Source organism: Rhododendron vialii, chromosome 2a (genome assembly GCF_030253575.1).
Source record: "Rhododendron vialii isolate Sample 1 chromosome 2a, ASM3025357v1".
In the NCBI taxonomy this organism is placed as follows: domain Eukaryota; kingdom Viridiplantae; phylum Streptophyta; class Magnoliopsida; order Ericales; family Ericaceae; genus Rhododendron; species Rhododendron vialii.
The window spans coordinates 14,282,795-14,303,759 of NC_080558.1; the positions used below are offsets into that span (position 1 = coordinate 14,282,795).

At 37.9% G+C, this 20,965-nt stretch overlaps 3 protein-coding genes across 7 annotated transcripts in view; 2 read left to right on the plus strand and 1 right to left on the minus strand.

Moving 5' to 3' along the window:
* LOC131313631 (probable disease resistance protein At4g27220) overlaps positions 1 to 18,037 on the plus strand; it is a 36,912-nt gene extending 18,875 nt beyond the window's left edge. For all 3 annotated transcript variants that reach the window (XM_058342079.1, XM_058342065.1, XM_058342048.1), the window contains one exon: positions 17,824 to 18,037. The gene's annotated coding sequence lies outside the window, so the exon portion shown is untranslated. The remainder of the gene's footprint in view (positions 1 to 17,823) is intronic.
* Positions 2,495 to 6,795, minus strand: LOC131313711 (F-box/kelch-repeat protein At3g06240-like). 3 transcript variants are annotated; one of them, XM_058342166.1, is made up of 2 exons: positions 6,556 to 6,795; positions 2,495 to 4,079 (listed from the first exon to the last, which is right to left on the minus strand). In XM_058342166.1, exon 2 carries the CDS (start codon positions 3,915 to 3,917, stop codon positions 2,724 to 2,726), a length of 1,194 nt encoding a protein of 397 aa, XP_058198149.1. In that variant the 5' UTR covers positions 3,918 to 4,079; positions 6,556 to 6,795; the 3' UTR covers positions 2,495 to 2,723. The 3 variants fall into 3 exon arrangements, 1 of the variants encoding a protein (XP_058198149.1); XR_009196283.1 differs by lacking the exon at positions 2,495 to 4,079 and adding an exon at positions 4,355 to 4,584 and having other exon boundaries at positions 6,556 to 6,777; XR_009196277.1 differs by lacking the exon at positions 2,495 to 4,079 and adding an exon at positions 4,355 to 4,574 and having other exon boundaries at positions 6,556 to 6,762.
* On the plus strand, positions 15,581 to 20,207 carry LOC131313680 (probable disease resistance protein At4g27220). The gene is made up of 3 exons (XM_058342125.1): positions 15,581 to 18,276; positions 18,952 to 19,610; positions 19,736 to 20,207. The coding sequence occupies exons 1-2, from the start codon at positions 15,802 to 15,804 to the stop codon at positions 19,423 to 19,425; spliced, it is 2,949 nt and encodes a 982-aa protein (XP_058198108.1). The 5' UTR covers positions 15,581 to 15,801; the 3' UTR covers positions 19,426 to 19,610; positions 19,736 to 20,207.
* Positions 20,208 to 20,965: the final 758 nt, after the last annotated feature.

Here is a 20,965-nt window from a genome sequence, read left to right on the forward strand (position 1 = left end):
AAATAAATTTTTTTTATCTTCACATAACTTCATATTCAATATGGATCTTGTTAGATAGATCTCGACAAGTAGATTCTAAAAATGTAGTTTTTAAAAAAATTGAATATCTACAATAAAAGATATTATAATTTGAAATTTGAAGAATGTATTACTTACATAGATAGATATGTATACACGTGTCTCTTTATTTGTAAGACGTAAAAGTCAGGAGGGAAAAAAAAAGTAATCCTAAATGAATACAAGAAATTATTCAATGGTCTTGAGATATCTTGAAGTATTGTTCCAACTATTCGTCACATGCCACATATTAACTTGTTGCTCAAATAAATAAATAAAAGTAAAAGTTTCTAACATCAACCAATCCTACATTAATGGTGCACCATATGACAATGCTCTATGAGCATTGGATAACTTTCTAATATTTAGATGCGCCGTGCGCATGCGCGTGAGGAAGTTTATTGGGGCATATTTGGAATAATGATCATTTCAGGACTATTTCGAGGACGCAAATAATTGTGCGGTGTTGATTTCAGTCCGAGCCTAATTTTTGGGGCCGGCCTCTAAATCCCCCCAAGATTGTTTTTAGGTGGTTTTTTTGTGTTAAAATGTCTAATATATCCTCATAATTGTATTACGTTTTTTCTCTTAGGAGGGTATTTATGAAAAAGGAAAATACATGACACAAAAGGAGAGACACCAAAAGGGTGCTCTCCCTTTATATATTAAAATAGATAGATAGATATTTTTATTTTTTCATAAACGTTTTTAGAGTTTCTATAAATTATGGAAACTAAAAATAGGTGTTTTACCCCTGTTTTAGAAACAAGAGATCTCACTGTTTTCATTTCATCCCGCTCGTTTCCTTCCCTCGCGATGGCGTCCATACTTGAGAGATGGCCAACCAATCTCTGCAAAGTGCTTCATCCTCCACGGCCCTAAAGCATTTACCACGAAAGCGAGAATTTGGGGTTTCCATAGACGTCGTGGAAGATGGGGTTTCAATTTGAAACTCCATAAGTTTGCTCTAAGTTGAAAGAGTTCTCAAAAACTTCGTACTCATCCATCTGGTTTTTATCCCCTTTGATTGACGGAAGAAAGTTTAGAATGAAAAAAGACGGAGTGGAGTGGTTAAAGTGGTGACGGACGGACTGGGGGGCTCTGCTGTCACATGCTGTCCAGGACAACCAAGCCCGCTCCGGTCTCGCTCCGATGATTGAAAACGTTCACTTCGTAAAGCTTGTCGAGTAAAACAACTCTGCAAAAAATCAGCTCGATCGGATATCATTAAGTGTCTAATCGAAACATTTTTATCTTGAAAACAATGAATTCGATACACTAAAAATCAAATCCATTGGAACCCATTATTGGCAAGTTATAAGTGTTCCGATCAGGCACTTAATAATATCCGATCGAGCTAATTTTTTGCAAAGTTGTTCTACTCGACGAGCTCTACGAAATGAACGTTTCCGATCATCGGAGAGAGACTGGAGCGGCCCCCGCTCATCCAGGGCAGCACGTCCCTTAAGAGTAAGGGACAGCAGAGCCCCCCTTTCCGTGACGTACACGTGTTTATATATTAGTACACTAGGTGAAATTCAACTCAGGGGTCGGTGGAGGGAAGGAATTGAAGACAGAGTAGTTGGAATAGCAGGGGTGCATTCACTTGGAACGAATTGAAGAGAAGCTGGGGCGGTTGGGCTGGGGTCGTTGGAATTGCAAGGAAATTCAATACGTAGCTGATCAAGTACCTTGGCAGCGAGCAAAATGTTCAGGTGAACAGACCAGGTTTTCTTCCTGCGCTGCCAAATAGTTTTAGGAGATGGCCAAAGAGTATTCAAGCCTTCCAAATAGTTCTAGAGTTTGAAGGAAGAGCCATGAACAAGTTGAGATAAATGAAATTGAAAAAATAGGTGGCTAAAAAGCTCTTCTTTTAGGAAGAGCACAGTGGTCCAACCACTAACCTGTTCGTAATTTACATTTGTGCTCCATAAGAGATGCCACGATCTCAAGAACAGAGAAAACAAGTTTATCCAAAAAGCAATGTTCTTAAGTCACTAGGCGTTAGTCGGGCGGTCGACTATATTCGAGCGATTAATTGGTGCATATTAATAAGGGAAATAACTCCGGTACACACCCGGCATAACTAAATATGTTATGCTGGTTTTGGGTTATGACTCTCAATGATTCAAGTTATGCCATTGTCAAGTTATGCCTCTCAATGGTAAGGGTGCATATGGTATGCAAGGTTACGCCTAGGTTGTCTCTCAATGGTTTTGGTTACGCCCGTATGTTATGCTTGTTATTCCTATGTTACGCGTCTCAATGGTTTGTTTAGACGGGTGCATACCGTACGGGGGTGTGTACCAGAGACGTTCTCATTAATTAGTAATCTTTGTTTTAGAACACTGCCAAAAAATATCTGAAAAGTATCAGCGAGATTCAAATACGTTACATAACAGTATCCAAGAAGTATATGATACTTCAAGAAAGAGAATTAATTTTCAAACCACAGGTGCATTTAGGAAGTACCAAATAACACTTACCCGCAAGTATCCAAAGATTATCCGTATCGTTAGATAATTAACGAGCAAAAAAATGTCATTTTCTCTTTCTCTAACATACCTGAAGAAGCTTATCAAGTATCCAAAGATCATCCCTATGAGATACATGCATATGTATGGACATATGACAATTATTAACGAGCAAAACAAACAATATCATCTCTATTTCTCTAGCATACCTGAAGAAGATTGTCCTTGCTTCCCAATCCCTCCTCCATGATTACATAGATGAGGAGAGACAAGGCTCTCGACATAGGTGCCCCCAAATCTAAATATAGTTGGAATGCCACGAACCGGAATGCCCCTCAGCGTTCGTTGTGTGGGATTGTACACAACTAATTTATCTTGTATCATCTTTCCCGTTATGTTCAACACAAATTCCTCTTCCGCAAACAAACCCAACACATCCAGTAGACGCATATTATGTCTACAAATCAAAATTTTGGTCCACGACGCTCTAACCCCGTACTCCTTCATCATCCAAATGACACTTCTTGTTTTATCAACCAAACATAGACAATCCCCGACAATCACCACATCATAATACGCAAAGTCGTCATGAACAAATGAAGCAGGCAATGGCACTTCCCTAAAAATCTCATCCTCCCAATCGAAAGCAACCATCACATACGAATTACCCCTAAAAGAAAGCCAATGGAGACGCCCATTACAGTTAACACCAAACGAAGTCAAGCCAAGGATACAATGGATAACTTTTATTCTCCTCCAAGCATTAGTTTTGTGTGAGTAGACAGCCACAATCGTTGTACCACTCAGAGTAGAAGATTCAGATTGAGACTCAGACTTAGATCCAGATTCAGTATGACAAGACGAGAGCAACACGACCTTGTAATCATCCTTAGATGAATCATAACCCAAACCATATCCATACATGTAAAGATCGATGACAAAAGGCAACGGAGGCAGTTTCTTACATTCTCTAGTAGACGGATTCAACAAGAGGAAGTTGGAATTATTACCTTTATCGGAAGCAAGAAGCAAGCCGTTGCAAGAGCCCAATACATTGGCCCACTTGTTCTCGGGTGGTTGTTGGAGCGATTTAGAAAAATCAATCTTCGTGGCAAACGGAATATCAGCGGTGAGATTGACGGAGTAGAGATCGTGAGACCGGCAAAAGAAAATGATGTTGCGGACGAGGTGTTTAGGGTTACTGGCGTTGGTTCGATTGAGGTGGGTTTGGGCGAAATAGGGGGATGAGATTAGGAAATTCCACGAGGGAGAGACGCACTTGAATCGGCAAAGAGACTTCACCGGCAGTCGAGAGAGTATGTCGGCGATGATCTCCGGCGGAAAGATTGCCCAGTGGGAGAAGTCGTTGGTCTCTCCTTTGGACATACTACTATTTCTTCTTTAGAACTTGGGGTATTTCAGATTTGTGGATGCTTTCTTTACGGTTCTTCTGATTATTCCTCCGCCGGCGCCGGGGTGGAAGAAGTCGTTGGTCTCAACCCGCCGTGGTGGAACTCTTGTTTTGTCCAAGGTTTGTGTTAGGAAGTTCTGGATGAAATTAGAGAGAATATAAGAAAAGCCCTAGGTCCACCCATGCATAAAAGCCCTTTGGGTTAGGCTGGTGGGAGAAAAATAACATAGATGCAATGCCAATTCAGTGAACACACGTCATTGATGCAAGCTCACACACACTTTTGTAAAAGTATGCAATGAATTTCGAACCCATGAGATTAAAAGTCTCCCCAAGGTCGCCAGGTATTCTAACCTAATGCTCTGATACCAAGTTTTTACGCCCTCGATTTTCAACATAAATAACAATACCATTTTTAAATACAAACCCTCGCAATAGTACATACGATAGCCCCCAAATACATTACAGTTTCCGAATCCACAGGTTTGTCCAACCGATACAATATTCCAAAAATAAAGAAAACAATACAATGCAATTTGTTTTACGAAGATATGCAAGTACTTCCAAAAAATATATATATAACTTTAGCTTGTGATGTTTGCATGCACTTCACACCCTCCAAGACTGTGTCCCTGAAGTGTACTTGAAAATGGTAGGGTGAGCTACACTAACCCAGCAGGAAAATCTATACACAAGCTATATGAAAATGCGATGAATCATGCACCTAGAGTGAGTGAATACGATGAGATCTACAAAGAAACATGGGTCTTCCACCACAAACGAGCATACTACAACCAGGGAATCATGATTTCATAAAGATAACCCTAATAGCTCACACGTCAAACTAGAAGCAAAAATCGACTCGAATTATTCCAATTAGACCACAACTTGTCATCAATCGTCATTTGTCCATCACTACGCAATTACTCCATTCTGCCTTGATCTATACGAATATGTGATGATCATGCACCAACAGTGGTACGTGAGCAACATTATATATGTACAACAAACCCCAGGATGCTAATGACAATGAGTATATCTATCAGCAGAACAACTCGAACATATCATTGGATTTCCTTTTTGTACATAATTGATTTGTGTTTTATTTCTCAAGTATTAGCCATTCCATGCAACAAGAACTAGTTTTCTTGATTTGTTCCGAACAAGAGGCTCAATGAGGAAGGATAGTAATCCAAGATACAGTTCAAAGTCGAATGACAAGCCAAACATTAGATTAACAACTTTATCTCTCTTTTCATTTCTCAAGCAACACAGGTCATAGGTCTAGCTCAACCAATCAACAATGCGTGATATGTGATGCAAAGTAATGCACCGGGCAATGTTGGGCCCCGTAACCCTCACCAAGGTCCCACCAAGAAAGTGAACCGGGCTCCGTCCATATTGACCTGAATTCCGGGCGGTGTTGGGTCCCGTAACCCTCGCCATGGTCCCACCAAGAAGGTGAACCGGGCTCCGTCCATATTGACGTGAATTCCGGGCGGTGTTGGGTCCCGTAACCCTCGCCAAGGTCCCACCAAGAAGGTGAACCTGGTTCCGTCCATATTAACGTAAATTCCGAGCGATGTTGGGCCCCGTAACCCTCGTCGACATCCGAAGTTGGATACGACTTCATCCATTGTCCATATGCTATGACATGCCACTCCACGATACATACAAAGTTCGATATCACACATAGCCATAACACTGGAATCATAGGTCCATAAACATACTTCATTATGCACAATCAATCCATAATCAATCTCACACCCATTATCGAGTTAAAACGATTATACAATATCACTAAAAATTGAATACTCAATATTTTTCAATGATTCCAACGCCAAAATATCACCAACTTACCAATCTTTAAAACCCATAAGGACCCATAACCAATAGCATCATTTAACCATAACAAACGATGAAAAATGCAGCCCTGTACGCCGCTCAAATTTCCAGATTTCAGTTCAATTTTCTAAAAATCACTATAAATCGAGTTCTTAATACTTTTAAACGATTCCAGTCCCAAAAGTTGCGCGAGTGAACGAAGCTTAAAAGGTATGAAGGAACCCTAGTCAAATCTGAACTCCAAGTATGGTTAAACAGGCATTTATCGAACCAACACGAATCTGTCACGCATCAACGTGACAGATTGACACATCTCCACTCAAACGATCATAACTTTTGGCGTACTAAGAGTTTTAAGGCAATTCCGGTGGCAATACAAAGCTGACTTCAAGACCTCGAAATCGATATAAAGTTTACATGAATCGGACATCAGACGAGAAAGTTACAGCCATTTGAAGTTTGGCGCAAACCGAAAACGAGCAGAAACCGAGACAGATTCGTGACCAAACTTCTAAAATCCACCATTAATTCAATTCTGAACGGTTTCAAGTGATTCCAGCGGCATTAGAACGGGCTTTAAGTCTACTCTATTCCATACGAAGGAACCAAAATTAAATTCTAAGCTTAAGAAGGCGTAAAACCCCGAAAACAAAGACCCTGTTCTGCAGATTCTCAGAAATGGAAGAAACAACCTCAAACAACGAAACAAAGCACGATCTAAGTACATAAACATCGTATAAATGCATAACGAGGGTAAGAAATCTCTACCTCATGGGTTTTGAGCAAAACCCGACCCTTTGACCAAGTCAACCGAGCTCCCACGCGGTCCGATCAAGATTTTTCTTGGATATTCGGAAAGCCCATGCTCCGTATAGCAATTTTAATTCTTGGACTTCGTCCGGAATCACGCTCTAAGGTGTTGAGATTGAAGAGAGAAGGGAGGAGAGAGTTTCGGAGGAGAGGAGAGAGTTTGGCCGAGAGAGTGAGAAATGGGAGAAAGTAGTCTCCTGGGAAAATTATTGGCATGGAGAGTAATCCCATGCTCCCACCCCACACACACACATGCGCACCTCTCGCATAATTACCCTTATATCCTCCCACAAAGACATCACACCGAATATCTGAACCGTTTATCTCAACAGGCCGTACATTAACAAAGAAAAAAAAAATACAGCCTAAAAAAAAAAATTCACGGGTCTCTACACATGGAGTGTAGTTTTGTTTTAGGAGGTCTTAAATGTATTTATTTAAAGACAAATAGTATGTCATAATGTAATATATATGTAAGGGGAAAACTATGGTACACAAGGTATACCGTATATTTAAATTACGACAATTTGTGATTTTCATTATGCCGATTTTTGGTTTTTTAATGCATATTTATGGTGCTAGTTACGACTTGTACTTTAAAATTTACTTGTTGAACAAGTCATTAGCAAGTTATCCATAATTAAAAAATATTGTTATTATGTAACCATAATTATTCGTACCAAAATCTATAATATTTGTATCCCAACCAAATATATGCGTACAATATCAAAAATTAAATAATGATACCTATAAATGTTAAACACCACCATAAATTGGCATTATCTTACAACAATGAGTCGTACCAAAAATTATTTGACTTGTATGATATTCCGTAACAAAATCAAAAATTGTCGTACCAGAATCAACAATTGTTATACCCAAGCCAAAAATATTTGTAAAATACCATAAATTTTATAAAATAACCACAATTGTTATGACAATATCTAAAATTGTCATTTTCTTACCACAACATGTTGTATCAAAAGAAAATATATGTAAATACCACAAATTATGTAACAAACCACAATTATTATGACAATACCATAAATTGATGTTTTCTTACCACAATGTGTCGTACCAAAGGAAATTGATTAAAATATTTCTTAATAAGACATGTCTAAAATACCACAAATTCAGTAATATAACCAAATTTGTTATAACAACACCATAAATTGACGTTTTCATACCCACAACGTGTTATATAAAAAAATTTCAATTAGCTTGTTCAGTTAACGATAGTTATAATCGGCAAAATATCATTGAAAATAAACACAATTGTGGAGTAATTTTCTGATAATTCCATTCATCGTAGTTGTACAATATATATAGTACAAACATTAACAAGGAAAGAATACAAGATTACATGGAAATATTCTACACTTATGGCATAAAATAAGATTACACAATTAAGGATATTGACCAAATCAAATATTGACTAAATCATATCCTTAATTCTAGCACTCCCCCTCAAGTTGGAGCATGTATATCGCACATGCCTAACTTGTCTAAAGAGTGACTAAAAACACTGCTGGCAACAGCTTTGGTAAGGACATCGGCTAGTTGGTCTGCAGACTTCACAAACGGGAAAGCAATGATTCCGGCTTCAAGTTTTTCTTTAATGAAGTGCCTATCAATTTCCACATGCTTCGTCCGATCGTGTTGGACTGGATTACGAGCAATCTCTATAGCAGAAGTGTTGTCACAATACAGCTTCATTGTCTCCTGAGAGTGAATACCCAAATCCTTAAGCAAGTTCCTCAACCATAGTAACTCACATACTCCAAAAGCCATGCCTCTATATTCAGCTTCTGCACTTGACCTTGCTACCACCTGTTGTTTTTTACTTCTCCAAGTCACAAGGTTGCCCCCTACAAAAGTAAAGTATCCTGATGTAGATTTTCTGTCGTCAGATGAACCAGCCCAATCTGCATCAGTGTAACCTTCTACCTTCAAGTGATTATTCTTGCTGAACAATAACCCTTTACCCGGAGCAGACTTTAAATATCGCAATATGCGTTCCACAGCATCCATGTGAGGTTTACGAGGATCATGCATAGACTGGCTTACTACGCATACTGAATAAGCAATATCTGGCCTAGTATGGGACAAGTAAATTAATTTTCCCACAAGTCTCTGGTATCTTGCTTTATCAGTAGAAGTTGCATGTAAACAATTAAACAACTTGTGATTTTGTTCAATAGGGGTATTTGCATGCTTACATCCAAGCATACCTGTTTCAGTTAACAAGTCAAGAACGTATTTTCGTTGAGACAAGAAAATACCATTCTTTGAGCGGGCTACCTCGATTCCGAGAAAGTATTTTAAATCTCCAAGTTGTTTCATTTCAAACTCTAAGGCCAAGTGTCGTTGTAAGCTCTCAATTTCTTCTTGATCATCTCCTGTCACCACCATGTCATCAACATATATAATCAAAGCAGTAATTTTACCCATTCGATGCTTTAAAAACAACGTATGGTCTGAGTTGCTTTGTTTATATCCGAAGCTCTTCATAGACTTGGTAAATCTACCGAACCAAGCTCTTGGAGACTGTTTTAACCAATACAACGCCTTTTTAAGTTTGCATACCATTGTAATATCTGAGTATTTTTCCACACCTGGAGGGGGATCCATATACACTTCCTCTGTAAGATCTCCATGTAAAAAAGCATTTTTTACATCAAACTGAAGAAGTGGCCAATCTCGGTTCACCGCCAAAGACAGGAGCACTCTAACTGTATTAAGTTTGGCAACAGGTGCAAAAGTTTCCTGATAGTCAACCCCATAAGATTGCGTATATCCTTTCGCAACCAATCGAGCTTTATACCTCTCAATTGTCCCATCTGCTTTATGCTTGACCGCAAAGACCCATCTACATCCCACGGTCTTTTTTCCTTTCGGTAGAGTCACAAGCTCCCAAGTATCATTTTTCTCAAGCGCTGCCATTTCTTCTGCCATGGCTTGAGTCCATCTATCATCTGCTAGAGCCTCCTGCATTTTACTAGGAATAGGAACAGATGATAACTGTAGCACATAAGACGCATATGACTTGGACAGTTTTTGACAAGACACATAATTACTAATGGGGTATCTAACGTTGGATTTAGGATCAGGCTCATATTTAACAGGTGGTACACCACGATTAGAACGAGACGGAAGACGATTTTGAGACACTTGAGATTCAGAAAAAAGATCATCACTACCAGTGGAGTTAGGGTTAGTGGATACCTCTGGAGGAATCTCAGAAGAAGACTGGCTCAGTGGTTGTGTTGAATTGTTGGGAGGCATTGTACTATCATGAAGAGCATTATCTTCAGTATGAGACGTCTCTGGTTCAACAACCGATAACTCTTCCCTTTCATCTGAAAATTCACCCTGTCCTGAAGAATCTCCGGACGAAGAAATATTTTCTGAGGTAAAAAATGCTTCCAGTTCTGCATAATTTATCACTTCGTCTGAATTCTCCCCTGGAAATGATAAATTAGGAATTGGCGCCCTGTAAAAAAGTTCGGTCTCGTGGAAGGTAATATCCATGGAAACATAAAGCCTTCGAGTTTTTGGATCAAAACACTTGTAGCCTTTTTTATTGTTCCCATATCCCACAAAAACACACTTCAAAGCACGAGATTCAAGCTTAGTCCGTTGGCGCGGATGCAAATGAACATAAACCACACACCCAAAAATTCGTGGAGCCAGAAGTACTACCGGTGGGAGAGTGCAATGGTCAGAAAGGGCATCCAATGGTCTTCGAAAATTAAGAACACTGGATGGCGTACGGTTCATTAAATAGACCGCCGAATTCAAAGCTTCACCCCACAAGTAAATAGGAACATGACCCCCAATTAAAAGAGACCGAGTAATTTCCAATAAATGTCGATTTTTTCGCTCTGCGACACCATTTTGTTGAGGAGAATCTGTGCAAGATGTTTGGTGAATAATCCCTTCAGAGTGCATAAATTCCATCAATTCTTTCTTTTCGTACTCACCACCATTATCAGAACGAAAGACTTTTATTGGAACACCAAACTGAGTAGTTATCATTTGATGGAACATGCGAAAAATTGAACAAACATCACTCTTGTGTTTTATTTGATAAACCCAAGTCATGCGAGTGCAATCATCAACAAAAGTTATAAACCACCTCATCCCATTAAGAGTAGAAATTGGGGCCGGTCCCCAAACATCTGAATGAACTAATGAAAAAGGTAAATCTGTTTTATGATCACTCAAATGAAATTTAGTACGATGGCTTTTTGCTTTCACACAAGTTTCGCAAACAAAATCTGAAAGATTACATTCATGAAACAAGGATGGAAATAATTTCCTAAGATAGCCAAAGGAAGGATGTCCCAATCTCCTATGCCATAACCAAATTTCCTCCTTTTTTTTATTCATTGAATCTCCATTTACCACAAGAGCGTGCCCTTTTTTATCGGATTGTTGGAATCCATCTTCAAGATAGTACAATCCGCCCATTTGTCTACCACTGCCAATCTTCTCCCGAGTATGGATGTTCTGAAAGACACAGTGAGTAGGAAAAAATAAAGCAACACAATCATGAGATTTGGCTAATTGATTCACAGAGAGAATATTACAATTTAACGACGGCACAAATAAGACATCATGGATTTTTAACGTGGAAGATAATAGAACTGTACCAACTCCAATAACCGGAGATGATACATCATTAGCAGTGGTGATAGTGGCTTTGGAACATTTAGGAGATAAATGACTAAACTTATAACGATCACAAGTCATATGATCTGTTGCGCCAGAGTCAATTATCCAATTACTATTTCCAGTAAAAGACATACCAGACTTAGCAGTGAATGCAAGGGTTGTGGCTAGATTTGCTTTTGGAGTAAAGCCCCGAATATCCTTTGTCATCGCATCAAGAAGCCAAGATTTGACCAAACAGTTTTCATCCTCCCATTCTTCACACTCTTCAGACTTTTTATTTGATGGAGCAGCCTTGGTACCCGAAATATAACCCCAACGTTTTCTCCCACGGATTTTATTTCGGGCATTCAAAGACCACTCCACATAATTGGTACCGTCCAGCCGTTCCGGAGTGATGAGAGAGGATGTTTCCTGCATATGGAGACCAGACACAATAGTCGAAGATTCGTTCTTCTTTGGTGATTTAGCACCACTTACTTCAGCCATGACGGCACTAGAAGAAAATTTTGCAGCGGAATGATATGAACAGAAACACCAACAATTGTGAATACAGGACCTACTTCAATTCCTAGAGTTTAAGAAAAGGAGATTGAAGGTGGCTCTGATACCATGAAAATAAACACAATTGTGGAGTAATTTTCTGATAATTCCATTCATCGTAGTTGTACAATATATATAGTACAAACATTAACAAGGAAAGAATACAAGATTACATGGAAATATTCTACACTTATGGCATAAAATAAGATTACACAATTAAGAATATTGACCAAATCAAATATTGACTAAATCATATCCTTAATTCTAGCAATCATATCATAATTAAATAACATAACCACAACTGTTATAATAAAATCATAAAGTGGCGTTACCTTACCACAACTTGTCGTACATTTTTTTTTTGTGATGATATATTCCATAACAAAATAAAAATATGTCGTAAAAAATCCACAATAGTTATACTGAAGCAAAATATATACATAAATTAAATACCAAATATTGAAAAAAATAATCACAAATATTATAACAATACCATTGATTGTCGTTACCTTAGCACAATGTGTTGTACGAAGCTTAACCTAATTTTTTTCAATTCCCACCACATTGTTTTTTCAAAATTTGAAACATTTCACCATATTATCTTAATTTTCAATTCCCTCCACACTATTTTTTCAAATTTTAATTTTTCCTACACAATACCTCAATAATTTAAACTAAAAATGAAGTTCTCACACAAAATTTTTATCCAAAAAATGCACCAAAAAATAAGTACGATATTCAAATTTTCGAATACAACTACAAGTTCCTCTCAAAATATTAGTCTAAGTCAGATTCTTTCTCTACAAATAAGTACTATATCCAAATTTTCTAATAATGAATCATTTGAGCTCCACATAAGGTGTTTTTTTTATCGAAATCGTCTATCTTTTACAATTTACATAATATAAATTAGGTCATTCGTACCAAGAATGAAGTTGATGGCTTATAGCTAGACACTTAATTGAATGGAAAATATCATTCTATTATTCATTCTGCATGCCGATGATGGAGCTTCCAAAACCTGATCGAGGCAAAAATTTACGTAGGTGACTTAATCAACAAACATAAAAAATTCAACTGATTTAATTGTCATTATTGTGTCACGATTGCATGACTACCTTACATTCAACTACAACAGAGGACTAGGTTTCATATCAAATATAAATTGAATGTACAATCTAAAAGTCGTTAGTGAGTGTATTTTTAGAATGATCGATCAGGGCTGTTAGGATGTCAAGTTATACGATATTTTATTTGTAGTATTTTAGACATGTATCTTGCTTAAGTATAATAATTATTGATTGTGCTACGACATTTTGGTCTTGTATCTAGCATCTTTTGATCGATTTATTTTGGTACGACACATTGTGGAAAGAAAGTGCCAATTTTTTGTGTTGTCATAACAATTGTGGTTATGTTATATAATTTGTAGTATTTTACATATGAGGGAGAGGGAGAAAAAAATCAAAAGGAGAGAACAACCTGTTACCTGCTAGGTCTTTTTTTTATTTTATTAATTGATTTAATAAATGGGTGGTCCGAATTATTCCTTTTGAAATTCAAGAATTTAAAATCATGGTGAGTACGGTACACCCTCTGGTGATCCTCTCTCTCTCTCTCTCTCTCTCTCTATGTGCGCGTGAGTGTGTTCCTGCGTTAAATTGTAACTAGGCGTGCATTTGTTCTGTGTTTTTGGTTATGAATCTTGCTTTCTTCTTTACTTTACAAACTCCTGTTCCATTCTGGTACCCTTCGCTTTGATTTTCAGCTTGCACTGTTATTTGGTTTCCTTCTTTGCTGTCTTTTGGCTTTCCATCTTTCGTTTATTTTCTTTGATTTCTTCCTATTACAAAAGGATAAAAAGCAAAACAAACAAGTCAAGAAACCCCAAAAAAAGAAGTCTTGGAAAATATCAAACTTAGTGAGAGATGTCTGCAGCACAGATTGCTTTTACCTGTTTTGGTAAAATTGCCGGTAGTCTTCTGGTAAAAATCGGAGATTACGTTGTTGCTCCTATTGGCCGACAATTCACGTACATTTTTGCTTCAATAGCAACATTACAGAAGTTGAAGCTCAATTGAAAGAGCTTGAAGTGACACGAGAAGGGGTACAAATGGGGGTGGATGATAACCGCAGAAAAGTGAGAGTTATTGGACCAAATGTTGAGGCTTGGGTGAAAAGCGCAAATGAGGTCACAATTGAGGTTGGGGGAATTATCCAAGGGAAAAATTTCAAAAAAACCCCTGAACTTTCTGACAACTCGCAAAAAAACACCTGAACTTTCACTATTAACAAAAAAACACCTGAACTTTCTGACAACTCGCAAAAAAACACCTGAACTTTCACTATTAACAAAAAAACACCTAAACTTAGCATTCCGTTAACAATTAGACCCCTGCCGTCCAATTCCGTTAGTTTGTAACGGATGGAGATAACGGAAGGCGTTAACTTTTTTTTTTTACTTTTTACATTAAAAAATTACTTTTAACTCTTTTTTTTTATTGGTATATAAATATGCAATAAAGTTCTTTTTTTTTATTATTTATCGAAAATTACTTTAACCCTATTTTTTATTTTCAAATTTTACCTTTCCCCCCTCTCTCTCTCCCCCTTTTTTTCTTATTAGAATTGACTCCACACCACCAATTAACCCCACAACCATCCGCCTAAGCCTTAGCCACAATTTCAGAAATTCAAAAGTTTTTTTAACCTCCTCTTTGTAACCTTTTCGTTTTTTTACTACTTTTACTTCCAAAAATTACTTTTAACTCATTCATTTTTTAGTCATAAATAAATATGCAATAAAGTTCTTTTTTCCTTTCTCTTTTTCAAAAATTATTCACCCCCATTTTTTAACTATTACGAAAATTATTTTAACACCCCCTGCTTCCCTGCACCCCGCCCCATTTTTTTTTTTTTTACTTTCAAATTTAACCCCACAACCAACTGATAGATGAATTTTGGGTTTCTCCAAACTGATCGGTGGAGACAAGAGGAGGGAGGATTTTCATCAGTGGAGAGAGAGAGTATTTGAAAGTAAAAATGGGTCTTAAAGTTAAAGTTATTATTATTAATAGTAAAGATTACAGTTAAAGTAATTCTTGATAAATAATAAGAAAAAAAACTTTATTTCATATTTATTTACTACTAAAAATAAAGAGTTAAAAGTAATTTTGGAAGTAAAAAATATAAAAAACAAGAATGCTGAAAAAAAGGAGGTTAAAAGCAATTTTGAATTTCTAAAATTAGAGCTAGAGTTTTGGCAGTTGATTGGTGGAGTGGGGTTAAAGTTTTAAAAAAAAAAAGAGGGAGAGAGAGAGAGAGAGAGAGAGAGAGAGAAGGGGAAAGGTAAAATTTGAAAGTAACAAAAAAGATGATGGTTAAGGTTATTTTTGTAAATAGTAAAAAATAGAGTTAAAGTAATTTTTGATAAATAGTAAGAAAAAAAAAGGAACTTTATTGCATATTTATTTACCAATAAAAAAAGAAAGAGTTAAAAGTAATTTTTTAATGTAAAAAGTAAAAAAAAAAAAATTAACGCCTTCCGTTAGCCCCATCCATTACAAACTAACGGAATTGGACAGCGGGGGTCTAATTGTTTACGGAATGCTAAGTTCAGGTGTTTTTTTGTTAATAGTGAAAGTTCAGGTGTTTTTTTGCGAGTTGTCAGAAAGTTCAGGTGTTTTTTTGTTAATAGTGAAAGTTCAGGTGTTTTTTTGCAAATTGTCAGAAAGTTCAGGGGTTTTTTTGAAATTTTCCCTTATCCAAGAGAAGGCCAAAGTCAAGGAAGGGTGTTTGAATGGGTGGTGCCCCAATATCAAACTACGTTACTCACTTAGCAGGAAAGCCGTGAAGACGACTAAGGTTGTCATTGACCTCTAGGCTCGTGGTGTCCAGTATACACAGCCATCCTACAGCCCACCTCCTCCATGCTTGAAGACCATACTCAATCGAGATTTCACTGGGTTTGAGTCTCGAAGTGTTACTATGGAAGAGATTATTAAGGCTCTAAAGCATGATCACTTCAACTTGATTGGGGTTTGCGGAATGGGAGGTGTGGGCAAGACAACAATGGTGAATGAAGTTGCAAAAAGAGCAAAAGAAGAGAATCACTTTGACGAAGTTGCAATGGCCGTTGTCAGCAAAGACCCAAACCTAACCAATGTTCAAGCTTGCATTGCAGAAATGCTTGGTTTGAAACTTGTTGACAGGGTTAGCCCGATGGTCCGAGCTGATCTCCTACGTAAGAGACTTCTACAGGATAACAAGAAAGTCCTTGTTATACTGGATGACATTTGGGAAGACTTTGATCTACATGACATGGGAATTCCTTTGGAATGTGCTAATAAGAATTTCAAACTGCTTTATACGTCGCAAACTCGAGATCTATGGCCTGATGTACTAACTAAAAAGGAGATCCCTCTTCAACTCTTGTCAGAAGATGAAGCATGGCAACTATTCAGGGAGAAAGCAGGTGATTCAGTTGATACTCGAGATTTGCATCCGATTGCCAAACAGATTGTGAATGAATGTGGAGGTTTACCACTTGCTCTAGTACTTATTGGTGGTGTACTTTCGACCAAAAGTGGGAGAGAGATATGGGAAGGTATGCTTGATATGCTAATTTGTGCAAGCCGCACTCCTGCGAATGACCGTTTGTTTTCACGTCTAGAGCTGAGTTACAAATATTTGGAAGGTGAGGAAGCCAAGCGCCTATTATTGCTTTGTTGTTTATTTAAAGAAGATGAAGATATCCGTATTAACAATTTGGCCATGTACGGATTGGGGCTATCACTTTTTGACGGAATAAATGAAATGGGAAAAGCAAGGCGTCGAGCTTTTCTTATCGTTGATGATCTAAAGAGCCGTTCTTTACTGCTAGACAGTAAAAAAGAAGGGTGTGTAAGAGTGCATGATGTAGTGCGTGATATGGGCATATCTATTGCATCCAAAGATAAAGTTGCTCTAGTAAGCCATGGTACATTGTCTGAGTGGCCAAAGACGGTCACATATGAGCCTTATGCCATCTCGGTGATATCAGACAAAATTACAAAGCTTCCTGAAGGATTGACATACCCAAACCTTGAGTTTCTAATTTTACGATGCAGGAAACTTAAGAAACTATCGCCCAATTTTTTCGAGGGGATGGGGAAACTAAAAGTTTTAGAAATTGGTCATTTTGATGGCATCCTGACGCTTCAATCCTTGAGGAACCTTACTACGTTGTCACTTGAAGGATTTCGTGGCATGTTGGATAATTTATCTATAATTGGAGATCTACTGAATCTAGAAACCCTCAACTTTCGCGATTCGAGGATCGAGGAGCTACCAGAAGAAATAGGGAAACTAGTTAACTTGAGGTTGTTAGATCTGAGGGGCACTACTTGGCTGCGTAGAATACCGCCAGGTGTCATTTCACGCCTGGTTCGTTTAGAAGAACTATACATGGACTGGTTTGAGCATGGGGGAGGAGAGGACAATGAAGCAGAAGGGAGAAATGCAAACCTAATAGAGTTTGAGTCCTTGTCCAATTTAAATACTTTAGAGATTGAGATAAGAAGAAGATCAAAGTTTGCACGTGTTGCATGTATCCCAACAGTTCCAATACTTAGCAAACTGGAAATATACAAGGTATTTATAAATAATCGCTTTGATTTGGGGAATGATTGCCCTCCTGGTTATGACTATAAAGCTGAACATGGTAGCTATTATGGTAAATACAGATTTCCCAAAAACTGCAAAAGGATGTTGGGGGTCAATGCTTACGATCTGATCCTTTCATATCATGGAGGGATTGATTCACTCTTAAGGCGTAGTGATCTTCTATCGCTTCAAGGGAGTGGATGTGATGATCTGGTGCGGGAGTTACTATGCCAGCTTCTTGTTGATGGACTCCAACAATTGAAGTACCTGTATATCTCTGATTGTCACTTCACACAAGAATGTCTTGTCAAAGCAATGAATCCAGTCCAACTATCTCGCGCTCCTGCTGTTTTCCCTATCCTGGAGGTATTGTGGATCGATCAGCTTGCTAATGTAAGAGAGATATCTCATAGCCCAATCCCAGCGCGTTCCTTTGGGGAACTGACTTCCATCAAAGTCGCAGAATGTAAACAATTGAGACATCTCTTCCCGCTACCAATTGTAGGATGTCTCCCTCAACTCACAGGTCTTATGATCAAATCCTGTGGTATGATGGAAGAAGTTATTTGGAGGGAGCAACGAGGAGATGTGCATGTTGCAACCAACAGAATCGAGTTTCCGAAATTGGAATCCTTGTCACTTTCGAGTTTACCAAGTCTCAAGGGTTTCTGCAGAGGGATTGATCATATTGATTTCCCTCAATTGAAACGTCTGGATCTCTATAGACTGGAACGGTTAAACTGCCTCTTCCACAACAACAGTACTTCCCATTCCGAGGAAAACGACGATGCCGGCTTCCTTTCTCTTTTTCCCCAAATGGTATGGCTGCTTATCTTTTCTCTCACTCTTTTAGATGTAAAAAAGAAAAGAAAAAAAAGAATGATTTTCACACTCCCCTTAAAAACAATCCTCACTTCCTTTTTTGTTTTTATCCTCATAAATTTACAATATTGTCCTTGAATGTGTGAAAAAATGTATTGGATAAAAGGCAAGATAATAAATTCAAGTGGATAAAAACAAAAAAGGGAGTGTGAATTGTAGAACGGGAAGTTTGAAAATAATTCCCCCAAAAAATACCAGAACAATTAACCAAGAGCTTCATAGGAGTATCTTTTTTTCTACTTTTCCTTTTGCGCAATTGCGCATGTGGGATGTTAAAAGCTACATTTGAAATCCATTACTTTTGAGTTTTAGCCATGATTTTGAGTTCGGAATCATGGTACAATTATTTGATTTTCAAATATGGGTGTTAATTTTCAAGGCCACAATCCATGAATTGGAAAAAAGAAGAGGCATTAAGATGATTTCATATTTCCATATGCTTTCTTGTTTGGATAACTGTTCCCGGCCAACCCAATTGTACTCGATAAACTTGTATTTTATAATTCAAGGACTGTTATAGTCTTTGGCTTCAACAGAAACAGAAAAGAAAAACATAATTATTGATGAAATTGCAGGCTTTATAATTGCAGTGACCAAATGAGTTGTTCGCAGGTCTCATTACCTAACCTGGAGGTCCTAGAAGTCGGCAAGTTAAAGAATCTGGAAAGAATAGGATATGGTCCACTTTCAATGGGTTCATTGTCCAAACTGATAAAATTTACCATGAGTGACTGCAACAACCTGCTTTGTGTATTTCCATCAGAATTGCTTCATATACTGGGAGATCTTGAGACACTGGATGTAAGTTGGTGCGAGTTGCTGGAGGTTTTTTTTGAATTGGAAGCAGGGGTGCATTCTAATGAACCAATCCCAGAGATTTTATCTTCACTCAAAATCGTCAAATTATATCGTCTACCCAAATTGAGTTATATTTCAAAGAGAGATCCCACGGGCTTCCAGTACATTCAGACTTTACAGATTCACACATGTGACTGGTTGAGATATGTATTCGCACCTACCGTGACGAAAGCATTCCACAACTCCGTACCCTTGAGATATCGTTCTGTACGATGCTATCAAGAATAGTTGCATAGGAGAATGGACTGGGTGAAAGTTTAGTGGATGAAGTTGAGTTCCTGCGGTTGGAAAAACTAGTGCTTCGTGGTCTACCAAACCTTGTGAATTTCTTCTCGAATGTGAATGCTACTCTACCAAAATCAACAGACCACCTCCATACCCCAATGCAATCTCAACCTCTCTTCAACGAAAAGGTAAATTGAAGAAGGCAGTCAATGCTGATGACACTTTTTAGCTACTTAGTCTCCCAGATTTATCCGACGTGCTATGATATTTTTTGAAACACAGTGATTGTTAACAAAATCATACTACTTTGCAGGTTACATTTCCTAGCTTGGAGGTTTTGATACTAGACGAGTTGCCGAATGTGAGTGACATATGGAGTAGTGAACTTCCGGACTTCTCGTTCTTTAAGCTGAAAAGACTCGAAATGAATGATATTAGGAGTTTGAGAAATATGTCCCATCCTTCTCTTGCTAGAGTTCTTTTGAATCTCCGAAAACTAGAGATTGACAATTGTTGGAAGATGGAAGCAGTAGTTGACCGGGAAGAAGAAATAGAAGATGGACAGAGAATAAAAATAGAGAAAACTCTATTCCCTGAGTTGACACAATTGGAACTTTCTAAACTACCAAATCTGAGGTTTTGCAACTTCACTCATCCTATAGAATGTCACTGCCATGGTTCAATATGTCAGTATCGGACAGTGTAATGGTCGCAGTCACGAGTAACGGAAATCAAGATCCGAGTATCGGTCAATGTGTTATGGAATTTGGAAACCGCACTCGTGAATACTTCCCAGACTAATCAACAACAAATGAAATCAGAAAACAGGCAGGCCACAGCTTCAAGCTTCAAGTTCAACTTTGAAGTGCTGTCTAGCAATGCAATGATCAGACTTAAGGAGAAGATATATAGACACACATTTAAACAGGCAGGCCACATACTCACTTCGGATTGTTGATTCATGCGAGGTAAATAAGTCATTGTGCTTGTATCACATGAAAAATGGTTCTGTCTTGTTCATTCTTACCTTGTAGTATAGACTCTAGAGTTTGATTTGACTACTGCTACGAGCGAATTTGCCATGTTATTTGTTGTGTGTGGAAGCTGCAGGGTTCAAAGAACATCTATTGACCTGATGCGTATTGAATTCTTTGCGAAAAGCAATATTTTTCAGGACAAAATTCCAGATAGTATTAAGTGCTGGCTTTTGGCCGGATCTTTTTTTTGGGTTTTGCCTATATGCAATTCAAATTTCCAAGTTTTAACACTTTCTGGGGGGTACAAATGGTCAAGTGCAACTTTTTTTTTCTAGAGCTCGCGGAGAACATCAACCAGGTCGAAAAATCACGTTCATCAAATACCGTTTGATATGAGTTTATGCCCAAAATCCTTCGGATTCAAAATTCAGCTAATCATTGCTATGCGTTTCCTCCCTCCTAAGGTCTTAGAAACTTGTCAAGCCCTATCAACTCTTTTGGGCCAGTTGATACAAACTATTGCTCTATTTTTCCCAGCATTAGCACGCTAGCAGATTGTGTGTCAG